Source organism: Protopterus annectens, chromosome 13.part0 (assembly GCF_019279795.1).
Source record: "Protopterus annectens isolate FY-2018-M chromosome 13.part0, PAN1.0, whole genome shotgun sequence".
NCBI classification, from domain to species: domain Eukaryota; kingdom Metazoa; phylum Chordata; order Ceratodontiformes; family Protopteridae; genus Protopterus; species Protopterus annectens.
In genome coordinates this window covers 550,396,693-550,409,459 of record NC_056747.1, presented here as the reverse complement: position 1 = coordinate 550,409,459, position 12,767 = coordinate 550,396,693, and the positions used below count along the sequence as shown (strand labels likewise).

Below are 12,767 nucleotides of genomic sequence, written 5' to 3'. Positions count from 1 at the left end.
GTCCAGAGCTACAGGCACTCATGGCTGTGGAACCCTTTATCATCATCATCTATCCAGATAGGGTTTCTCTAAGGACAAACCCCACTTTTATGCCTAAGGTAGTGTCCAGTGTGGCCCTCAACCAAACTATTAATTTGCCTACCTTTTATCCAATCCCACAGAATAAGGGTGAGAAACTTCTGCATTCTTTGGACATACACAGACAGCTGCGCTTCTACTTGGACAGAACCAAAGCTTTCAGAAAGACTGAGCAATTACTGGTAGCATATGCTGCAGGATCACAAGGAAAGGCTATCTCAAAGCAGACTATTTCAAAGTGGATAGGACACTGCGTTCGTCTATGCTATTCTCAGCATGTCAAATCAGTGTCTAAGGGCATTGGGCCACATTCAACCAGAGCAGCAGCCACTTCAGCAGCCTTCCTCACAGGAGTGCCCACCAAAGACATTTTAGAGGCTGCAACCTGGAGTTCAGTGCATACTTTTACAAAGCACTACCACTTACCACTCTACTCCGAATCCAGGGCAGGCTTTGCCACTGCAGTTCTGCAGGGCCTCATAGCCGCTCCTAATTCTATTTAGTTCCAGCCTCCCAACCTTAGCTTTGGGATTCAACCCAATTGTAATGACTGCAACAGTGAAACAAAATGAACATAGTACAGTTGTGTACCTACCATAAATGTAGATGTTAGAATGTATTCACTGTTGCAGTCCAGGTTACCCACCCACCACCCCCCCTTATCTTTGCTGGACCTTATCTGTACTTCTCTATTCTATACAACCTATGTGGTGTATTTACTTGTAGATGAAGGAAACTTGTTATTTAGCGCATGCATGCTTTATTGACATATTTTTAGCCTACCCTTTTGGGGGCACCTGACATCTGGGGCAAGAAAAACTGAAGAAAATGGTGTCTGCTGCATCTTTTATACCACTGGTGCACTGACGTCAGGGAGGAGGCATCAGCAACCGACGCCGGACCTAGACTTTGGAATTCAGGCCGGCTGCGGGTAGCCTGCCAGCAGGATAACCCAATTGTAATGACTGCAACAGTGAATGCACTCGAACATCTACATTTATGGTAAGTACACAACTGTACTTTACCAAATGCACCTGGTGCCTTCAGATTCCTGTTCACGGCAAATGTGAGAGCATCATGACTCCAGATGTTTGAGAGATTTGTTTCCTTCTACACTAAAAATAAAATCGATTAAGTTGTCAAGGGCTTATATTTTGGAAATCTGCTCAGAAAATAAAGTGGGAGGAGTCTTCATCTCTGGCCATTCTTTCCTTTGCTCGACTTGAGCTGTAGTTTTATGTTATATGTGGTATAGAATGGGACATGTTAAGACTGCGGAACAGCAGCAGGGACAAAAGTTGTCCCCTTGTACAGATGAGTTTTTTCTTCTGGTGGCTTTTTCCATTATTTGAGGTCAAGGTTGTGGTGATCACCATAAGTCTATTTCTAATAAAGCCAAAGTTCAACTGACACTTCTGCCACTAAGAATGACTGTCACTAGTCTGGATCATTATTAGTGCTGTAATATTTGAGGATGTTATTCACTGATCAGGTAATACCTTTGAAGTAGTTTTCTTTCTTACTGACTGGCCAGTTACTAAACATTAGGATGTTTCCGTCTAAATGGCTGTTTTCTCTTTTTATAATCCCCATTTGTATAAACATTGATTCTGTCATCAAACCTGGCAATGCTATCATCCATGCTGGTCGCCACCCACGTCATGGTGGACTGGCATCTGCATGTGGAACTCAACCATCTGTGTTGCATTTGCTGATCCACTGCATCCGAGATTGAAGTTAGAGGAAGAGCAGTGGCCAGTTAGACTGGCCCTCAGAAATCAGTCTTACCAGTAGTGACCTTTGCTCATCATTGAGGATACTGGCTCCTAGTTTTAGATCTTGCCTAACAATTTTCATGTTTACCCAAGTCCAGAACCAGTTCAGGTCACGCCTTTGTTTTATTGGTATAGATAGTGTCAGAGGCTTTGGCACAGACAGTTTCCTGGCCCACAGCCCCTGTTTTAGATGACAGTCCAGGAAACAGGTGACATAAGAGATGTTGATAGTGAGGAGAGAGATCCCAGCTAGATCTACATTGTGCAGGAGAATGAATTCTTAGGAAAGAAAAGTAAGGAGAAGGGATTGCATTCATCAATAGAAAACAGTGACTACTCTGTGTGCAAGGGAGTACATATGGTTGCACTTTCTTGACAGCTTTGTCAGGTACCCAACAAATTTAAAACTCCCACCATTTCATAGGTTGGTACTAGGCTATCGACCCCAGGGCCTATACAAGCCTAGCCATAACAATTCCCTGGCTATTTTTTCCCACACTATTTACTTCCCTGGACCCCTGTCTAGCAGGGCGACTGATGTGATCCCCGGGGTGAATTTCCTTTCTCCCATCCAATTGTCAAGGTTCCTTTTGAAGAGGACCAAAGAGGCACTCTGCTTGACATGTATGGGCAGTCTATTCCAGAGTCTGGGGAGTCTCTGGGTCAGGAACCTATCCCTCCAGCATGTTTTGTTTATTGTGATGACAAGGTTTAGATCCCTGGATGGTGTGGTTCTGAGGGATTGGGATTTCCTTAAGTGTAGCATGTCCAACAGCTCTGGGTTTGTCTTGGCCTTGTATGTTAAGCATATATCGCCTCTGAGTAGATGATTTGCGACAAAGTATAGCTGGAGTTTTTTTAAGGCGGTCAGCGTAGGACATCTGCTTTAGGCCTGTGATTCTTTTATTGAGGTATTTCTGCGGTCTTTCCAGTTGTTGCAGATGTCTTGAGAGGTACTTACCAAACGGGGGGTTGTATTCTATAATGGGTCTAATGAGGGATGAGTACAGTGAGACAATGACCTCCTTTTTTCTGGATGATGAGGTGTGCCAGACTGTTGTGGCGATGTGGTTATCGAAGGTGAGACCACTGTCCACCTGTGTCCCTAAGTCTCTTATCACACTTTCGGTGTTTAGTGTACTGCCACCTATGTGGTAATTCACGAGTACATGTTTTTTCCCAAAGGGGATAACTATACATTTCTTGGCATTGAGCTTGAGCCCATGGCTCTGGCACCAAGCATCTGTTAGGCCCATTTGTAGAGTATCCACATAATTTGGGGATTCAATAATGGCTCCCACTTTGCAGTCATCTGCAAACTTCGTTAGCCAGAGTCCCTTAGTATTGGCCTGTACTTCAGAGAAGTAGATGCCAAACAAGAGTGGTCCCAGGACTGAACCTGGAGGTACTCCACTTGTCACTTGTCTAGAGCTGGATTTGGAGTCTGCTACTTTTACAGTGTGGGTTCTGTCAGTAAGCCAGTTGGCAACCATCGAGTGACGTAGGGATTAATGCCCAGCTTAGTAAGTCTGTCTATGATTCTAGAGTGGGGGATGGTGTCAGTGGCCTTGGCGAGGTCCAGATAGGCTGTGTGGACCACCTTACCCTCGTCCACTGCTCTGGAGACTGATTTGAAGAAGTCAGTCAGGTTCAGGAGACAAGATCGGCCCTTCACAAACCCAAACTGGGTGGGGTCCAGTGTTTGAAGGTTGCCAATGTCTTTGTTTATAAGTGCCATGATAATACGTTCCATGGCCTTGCAGATCAGGCTCGTCAGACTGATGGGGCGGTAGTTCCTGGGATCCAAGGTGGATTCCCCTTGTGGAGTGGGATAACTGTAGCTGTGTGCCACTCAGTGGGCACGAAGCCAGAGGTGGGCTGTAATTAAACATGACACTTAGGTGAGGTGCCAGTTTTATTTTGTAGTTCATGTAATATACAGCCCGGGATGTCATCTGGTCCCATGGGTGCTGTATTCTTAGCTTTGGAGAATGCGTTTTTTACCTGTGTGGCCGTTCTTACCAGAATTTGTCAATCTTCCGGTATTGAGCTGGGCCGTTTAGGGGGTGAGAAGGAGGCGAAGTTGGCACTGAATTGATCTGCTAGGATATTGGCAATATCCTTGGGATCAATATATTTAATGCCATTCTGTTGTAGCTCAGAGCAGATCTGAGCATTGCCATTTAGATTCTTGACGTAGTTATAGAGAATGCATAGTGGTTGTCTTTGGAATTGTTGGAAATTTTATTTTCATAACTAGCTTTGGAGGATTTTATGAGGGATCTCGGCTTCTTACTGAGGCTGGTAAGGGAGTTTTTTGCATCCCAGAATTTTCCTCTTTTCTGCAACAGTTTCTTCCTGTTGTTGTAAAGTTTGTTTATGGCAGGGGACCACCAGATTGGCTTCCTTTTTTTGGAGGAGAGCATCTTGGTTCTATTTGGGATGGCATGATTCATGCATGAGTGGATGTGCTCGTACAGTGCCTTAGTGTAGAATTCAGCAGTCCAACTTTCAGTTCCCATCTGCATGGGTGTCCTGAAGTTTGTCACTTCTGACTTAAATAGCATGAAGTTGGCTTTGGAGAAGTTTTTTATGGAGGTTTCCTTACTTGGGGTGGGGGGGGGGGTGTGGATGTTAAGTATGATAGGCTTCTGGTCAGACCTGACCAATGAGGGGGTGATAAGTACTCAACTCCCTGTTGCTGCCCTCCCTCCCTCTAGATGAGGATTTAAAGGTGACTGAAAAGGAGCAGTGGAATGGGAACAGGGCATGTGAGGGTAGCAGAAAAGCAGGACTCCAGAATGCAAACAAGGTTTGAGGGGGGCATGCATATGTCTGCATGCTTTTCCAAAAGGTACTGCCCTCTTGTAATCGGCTTAATTGAGGTTGTATATGTATGCTGACTGGTTAGATGGATTTTGAGGATCCAAGTACTGTTCTGTTTCTTATCCCATTTTGCTAATTTACAGGCTAGGATTTTGTTAACTTGTACAGATTAAGCCAATTTTATGATTTTGGATTGAGTCTGTCTTCTGTCTTTCTAAAATATACACAGCAGGGCTATAAGAGTAGGACATGCCTTTTCCCATTCAGGAAAGCCTAGCTGAAATTAATTGCTCTGTGCACTAGGTTGCATTTTATTAGTAGATGTGTGTTTGTAGTACCAGTCAGTGTAAAGACATCTGCAATTGTTTATCCTTGTCTGTGTAGTTTTGCCTTGCAGTGTAGTGTCCTATGTTCCTCAGATCAATTCAGTTATAACTTGGTGAAGAAAAGAAGAAGTCAGGTTGTTTAAAAACCAGGCTTATTTCTGTTGTATTTAGGCAGTTCCAGCCAAATATCAATTCTTTGTTTAAAGCCCCAGGAAATAATTATTTAAATAAATTAATCAGCTAGACCATAACCCTCTAAAAGGAGATACTCTGCCAAAATGTACAGCACATAGATACAGTCACTCTCAATTGTTTTCTTTTATCTTTGTTTATAAACAGCAGTGCAGTCTAAAATAAATATTTGGGGAAACTGAGGTGAGAAAGTATATGTTGAGGTCAAATATTTATCAGTAAGATCTGGCATGTAACAGGTTACTGTTGAAACGATGCAATAAAAAATCTTATTTGGAGTATACTCAACTGTTGGTATGTTAACTTTTTCTTTTACCCTTTCTAAACATGCCTCATTGTATTCATTCTTATTTCATGGTTTAAGTTTGTTATATCTGTTATATCATCTCCCTTATTGCATGTTTCATAAATATATTGCATCTTCTTGTAAATGTTTGTGCATTCAGTGAAATAATTTGTGCTTGTGCATAAAAGTTAAACAAGTTTGTATTGAACCAAATCATTTGCCATATGTGGAATACTGCGCATCTCTGGCCTTCTCCTTCATTTTTTCTGTCTTTTTTTTTTTTCAGGCTTTAAACAACGTACAGTCAACCCATTCTGGTTTTGGCTTTGTTAATAGTGAAAATGTATTTAAGGTAAGCCAGCTGGAATTTTATTTCTTATAAAGCACTCAAATATTAAATCGAAAGTAATGCTTTATAATGACTTTGGCATTTGGAGCCACATTAGAGGTCTTAGAAAAACATTTGCTAATGCAACTAGTTAGAGCTGTGGCTTGGCGGACAGAAAAAGTGAGATGACCCATATGCCATCTAGTCCCACATGTGCACTGGCAGAGGTTCCATGTCTGAATATAGAGAGACCTCAGTTACTTGGGACCATTAGACAGATAGTGTTACCTCATATATTCGTAAAAAAATGTGACATTTGGTTGAGTTATTGTTACAGTTGAGTAGGGAGGTCATGGATGTGGCAAATCGTTGGCATTTCCACATGGAGAATTTGCATGTCAGTCTGCAGTGGCTAATATTGTGGCACTGCTAAATGCATGTCATGTATACGTGTACCTTCCTTAATGTCTTGGTTAGCATTGTCGCCTCACAGCAAGAGGTTCTCCGGTTCGATCCTCGGCTGGGGTGCCTTCTGTGCGGAGTCTGCATGTCTTCCTTGTGGTCGCATGGGTTTCCTCCAGGTGCTCCAATTTCCTCCCACATCCCAAAGACAATGCAGTAGGTGGATTGGACACTCCAAATTGGCCCTAGGTGTGAGTGTGTGCCTTCAGTGGAAGGTTGGGCGCTGGGCTGGCAACTCGACACCGTAAATCTCCACTGCCAATCATGAGCAGACAGGTGATCCACTGTGGCGACCCCTAAGTGGGAAAAGCCAAAAGAAGAAGAAAGAAGATCACTAGTAGGAAAAATAGCAGATGTTTCTAAATAAAAGCCATGCCACAGCAGTGGTTCGTTGCTCTTAAGTGAGAGTGAGATCATGTAGCTTTCCCAACTTAAAGAAGAAAATAAAAGAATGAAAACCGGATGCTCTGAATGAAAGTTTATTATGCACTTTCATCCCAAATGCAAGGACTTTTTCCGAATAAAACAGACATATACACCACAGCTTAAATACTAGTAAAAACATTGTGATTGGATAATTGGTTTACTCCCTTAATTCATCAATCGGAGCAAAAAAATAACTTTGATAAAAACAATGGATATAAAAAATATAAATATGATTTTAAACAAACAACAGTAGTAAAACAGTTAAGCAAAATCAAGTTTTTATAGCATATAGAGAATCTAAAACTGCAAAGCCTAGAAATCTCTTCTACTGCAAAGGCAGCTTTCAGCTTCAAACTGTTGCTGTAGAAAGCGTTTCATTTAATCCCGGGTAAATTGTAGCATTAGTTCTGAGCTGCCATTGCAATTCCTTGAACTCAAGAAAATCATCTATTGGTCCACCCCTGTGCCCCTAGATGTACATGATGACTTATGAACTTGAAAGAATAATGTTCGTGTTCAGACATGTGTTTAAGTAAAGCCTTCTTTGGATCTTTTTTCTGTGTATTATAGTACTGTTGATAAATTCTGCTTCTAAGGTTACACTTGATTTTTCCAACATAAAAACATGCACAGTTTTGACACGATGCAATGTAAACCACACCTTTTGTGCCATAATAATAATAATATGTTTTACATAATTTAATCACCCCAAAATTAACTAAGTTGTACATTATTCACTTCCAGAATATATTTACATTGCGAACAGTGACCACATTTTGTCACCCTTCCTTCTTGGCTAATATAATTCTCCCTTTCTAACAGATTTTTCAAGCAAGTATCCTTTTTGTAAACAATACGTGTGGCTTCCCTCACTAATCAGTGTTAAAAGTTAAAATAAGCACTTTACAAAGTTGGTCACTATCAGTGTTTTTACTTACGCTAATGGGTGGAGGTGCCAGACTTTATTTTCCGCCCCAATAGAGGGGCAAAATGACCGAAAACTCTCTTGTCCTGACTTCACAAAAATATCATGTAGAAAATAATTTGGATAGCCCCTTCACTTTAACATGCACTTCAGTAGTCTACATTGGTTTTGGAATTAGAGTTCATCGGCATCTATGCCAACCGAACACATTGACCCTTAACGAGTGACCTCTTTTGAATAAGGTGCTAACTTTCAAAATGTAATAGTGTGTTGGAGTAAGTGTTTTTTTTTTATAAATTTTAGATTCAAGCAGTCTTTTCTTTCTGTTCTTCATAATGGTAATGTCAAGGTAATTTACCTGTTCAGTATGTAAAGTCACAGTGAACGTCAAAAAGTCTGTAGTGGTGTGAATATATTCAAAGAACTGTTCCAATCTCGACTGATTGTCAGCCCAGAAAATTATGATGTCATAAAGGTACCATCCATAAAGGGACTAACATATAGAACTGAATACATAGTTGTTCTCCCAGTGTGCAAGCACAATGTTGGCAAAAGTGAGGCACATGCTGCCCCCATTGCTACACCCTTCTGTTTGAATGATTGGTGTTCAAAAACAATGAAGTTGTTTTCTAAAACAGCCTTCATTAATGACCTTAAAGTTAAAATCTTATTGTGGTCCAAGTCAGAATTGTGGCACAAGTAGAAATAAAACCATTCAATTCCTAATGTGTGAGGGATAACAGTAAAAAGGTCTTTAACATTGATGGTGACAAAATAAGTTTATCCTTCTAAATGTCATTAGAAACCTTTGATTAAAAAATCCCAATAATCTTTGAAACAGGAAGGGTGACCATGCAATATGTTCTTGATTTGATAATCCATAAATTTGGCTAAAGCCTTACCGTCCACAATAGGCCTAAGAGGTGAGTCGTTTAAGTTGTTATGCATTGTAGGAATTCCAAAAATCGTGGTGGTCCTCTGATTTTATAACCTTTAAAAAAAACTGTGCTAAGAGGGGGAACTTTTGTCATCAATAAGTACAGTAGACTCCCTCTTATCCAGTCCCGCTGAGACCAGACTTTAGGCTGGATAAACAAATGGCTGGTTAATCAGAAAAAGCACATAAAATAGCATTTACAGGTTATAAATCAGCTAGAATAACAGGATTTGTGTTAGTATGCATTTTTCTAATGAATGTGAAATCTAAAACTCAATTTTTTTTGTGGAGTTTATACATTTTTTAGTAGGCTGCGACTCAGACATTTGGGACATTTAAATGCATTTTCTGAGGAAGGAAATTGGTCTTTGAGTGTTGTCTTTGTCTTAGTGGCAGCCTCAGGCACTTTACTCTGAAGAAGCCCACGGAATGATGGGTGAAAGCACTCAGTATGTCTTTGATGTAGTAAACAGCTGATGTATCTTTTGGCAGTGTGGTGGATTTTTTTCCCTTTAGAATATCCCCCTCTGAGGAGGTCCGAGAGGCTGAGAAATCAGAGGGAAGGGAATTGAACAGAATATACGAACAGATCAGGGCAACACCAAAGGGGCAAGGAGAGGCAGCTACCAGTGCAACAGATAGAATATGAAGTGTGTGACATTATTATGAACAGTAAGTGTGATTTTATAGCAGGGCTAGCCATCTGGCGGTGTAAACATTGGCTCTAGATCGCTGTTGATGTGCACCCCCAACCCTTTGCACACAAAATTGGAAAAAATAGAGGGTTAGTGATGGATGGATGGATAGACAAAACTGATGGATCGATCTTAAAGATGATCTGATGTAAGACCATTTGGCACATTGTATGTGTTCCAGGGCTACAGAGCCAGCCGGCAGACTTCCTCAGCATATAAATAATCTTATTGGTAGAAACTGGATACAGAGATTTTCATCCAGTTGTACAAAGGTGGAGCATGTAGAAGTGTACCTGTTTGTACATAACCTCAAACATTGGCTCCAAACTTTCTGTTCTCTACTTAGTCATGAGAATTTTTTTTAGAAGAGATGTTTTCAGAATCCTTTGGACTCCAGCTTTTCTGTATGCTTTCCTCCAATTTTTTTTTTTTCATGCATAAAGTGCTTTACTTTTTACCAAATCCAACTATTATGATTGTTCCCTTGTAATCATGGCATCTCTGCTCTCTGTCTTTGCAAAGTTAGCCACTTTTCCTCCTTGGCATTTTCATGTACAGATGTCCCTACTGACTCAACATCAAGGCAAAGTTCTACTTCATTCTCAGTGCTGTCCAGTCTGTTAGTATGAATGGTAGAAATGTGATACCAGACAATAATTCATTTTTGTTTAGGTCCAGATCATTATAAACCTATCTGGAAAGCCTACTACAAGGAAGTATTGCTTACAGAAATGGACTCTACCCATATTTCTTGACTCACTGAACTGCTGTCCAGTTTCAAGAATCTTGGATTATTTTTACTAGTTGCTTGAAAACAGCTCTGCTTATTTCTTCTCTGAAGTGCACACCTTTCTTTTTGCATGTGTATCAGCCACTCCTATGTTAGCTGGTGCACTGTCCATGAAAGTCTTCCTAAAAGATGCAAGTAAGCTAAGACTTACAGAAAATCATGTCTGTCCTACTTGAACTGTTTTAAGATGACTGTGCCTCCTCTTAAGTCAGTTGACTGTGGATATAAAGTGCCAGTATTAGTAAAATCTTTTTCTTGTTCATGTTGCCTCTAGGAGAAGGGTTTCAGAGTTGCAAGCCGTGGTCTGCAAGCCACCTTACACTGTCTTGCATAATACACTGCCTTGCATAAGCAGTTTCTAAATACTAGTTCATTTTTCATGCCAAATGTCTTAGCAATGTCTCCTAAACATTATGTCTATTCCTTGTTTTCTGTCTAAACTATCAAAATGAAAAGAAATGTCACCTGTGTCTGTCATATGTGCAAAATAAACTAAAATACTGTACCAAGAAAATTTGCCTTTGAGAATAAACCAGTGGCTTATTTTTTTGTTACAGGAGGAGGCATTCTGCCTGTTTCTAAATAAAATGTATCTGAGTGGATAGTCTGCTTTATTGGTCTTCTGCAACATCAACAGAACGGTTTGGAGGGATGGGTATATTTAACAAAGGATACCTTTGCTATGGAACATACTCCCCATCCACATAAGTTTATCCCTGTCCATTTTCAAGCATACCTTAGATCTGTGGATGGGAAACAAGACAGTTTACCCCAGGACTTGCCCCCCTGTGCTACTAATAGACAGAGGCAGCTCCTAAATGCTTTATCCGATGCATGGGTCCCCTTGATTTATCTATGGTATGATCCAAGTTATTCTCTTTAGGGATAATGTAATTATCAACCATGGCATGGGTAAGACCCAGTCTGTAACCTGTTAGGATAGGTTATTTAGAGCATAAAAATGGAAATTGGCTAGGTTTAAAATGACCTGGAAGGGCAGCTAGCCTAGTACTTTACCTATGAATCTGTGACCCTATTGAATTTTGTCATTACAGATACAGTAAGTCTTTATAAAACACTTGTAATAGATTCTGCAGAAGCAACAATTTTATCTTCTTCATGTAGTAAACTTTCAGCACAAGATATTTTAGAAGCTGCAATTTGCATGTCCGTTCACACATTTTAACAGATATTGTAAGTTGGAAGCAAAACTCTGGGTGTAGCAAAGGTTTTGGCATGTCTTTTCTGCAGGGGATACGGTACTGCACTACAGACGGGTGGTAGGTAGCCCTTGTGCTGCACTACAGACGGGTGGTAGGTAGCCCTTGTGCTGCACTACAGACGGGTGGTAGGTAGCCCTTGTGCTGCACTACAGACGGGTGGTAGGTAGCCCTTGAGCTGCACTACAGACGGGTGGTAGGTAGCCCTTGAGCTGCACTACAGACGGGTGGTAGGTAGCCCTTGAGCTGCACTACAGACGGGTGGTAGGTAGCCCTTGAGCTGCACTACAGGCGGGTGGTAGGTAGCCCTTGAGCTGCACTACAGGCCAGTGGTAGGTAGCCCTTGAGCTGCACTACAGACGGGTGGTAGGTAGCCCTTGAGCTGCACTACAGACGGGTGGTAGGTAGCCCTTGAGCTGCACTACAGACGGGTGGTAGGTAGCCCTTGAGCTGCACTACAGACGGGTGGTAGGTAGCCCTTGTGCTGCACTACAGACGGGTGGTAGGTAGCCCTTGAGCTGCACTACAGACGGGTGGTAGGTAGCCCTTGAGCTGCACTGCAAATGGGTGGTAGGTAGCCCTTGGGCTGCACTACAGACGGGTGGTAGGTAGCCCTTGAGCTGCACTACAGACGGGTGGTAGGTAGCCCTTGAGCTGCACTACAGACGGGTGGTAGGTAGCCCTTGTGCTGCACTACGGACTGGTGGTAGATGGCCCTTGTGCTGCACTACAGACAGGTGGTAGGGAGCCCTTGCGATTTGTCTTTAAAGGCATGAGATGTATGCATTGGTCCTCCAAGGAAAAAGCCACTACTGTGTTAAAACGTTTGTTTTTGTAGAAAGGAATGCATCGGAGAATTTATAAAGATAGAACAAGACTTTGAATACTGGCAAGTTAACATGATTGTGTATTTACAGACATGTTAAAAGCTTTAAATAAAAATGTCAGCAAAGTTTGAATCATAAGGCAGCTGTAGCATTAGAAAAAGGTATGTTATTTTATCACTCCTAAATGATTGCATAGACTAGTAACATGATCTGAAACTATCTGTGGAGTAAGCTGTGTAAAATCATACAACATTCAGGAACTATTCTACAAGTCAGAGATAATGAAGATACACCGTTGGCTTTCAAAAATACTGTGAAATGTTTAATGAAGATAACACACTGTTATTGCACGAGGGTGCTCTGCAGACTTTTATTAACAGTAATGTATAAAGCAGAGTAACAGAAAGAAATATAGAATTCTTGATGAAACCAGTATCAACTAAAGAAATAAAGCAGATAAGAATATAAGAAGGGAAAACCCCCAGGAAGAGACAGAATTCCAGAAATTTGTAAACTATCTCTGCAGAATATAGTTATTAAAATACATTTTTACAAATGTTATAAGAAAATGTATGATCCCTCCATTATGGCGGTATTCCTTTAACAACCCTTAAATTAAGTAGGTTAAAGATCCAAAACTGTACTGCTGTTGTAGACCAGTTTCTTTAATAAAT

General features: G+C 41.2%; 1 protein-coding gene across 1 annotated transcript in view; it reads left to right on the top strand.

Annotated features, from left to right (window-relative positions):
- The window catches only part of RFC2 (replication factor C subunit 2), a gene marked incomplete at its 5' end in the record, with an annotated part of 169,838 nt that overhangs the window by 51,242 nt on the left and 105,829 nt on the right, over positions 1 to 12,767 (top strand). Inside the window, one exon of the mRNA XM_044054862.1 lies at positions 5,672 to 5,835. Coding sequence (XP_043910797.1) covers positions 5,672 to 5,835 — 164 coding nt within the window. The remainder of the gene's footprint in view (positions 1 to 5,671; positions 5,836 to 12,767) is intronic.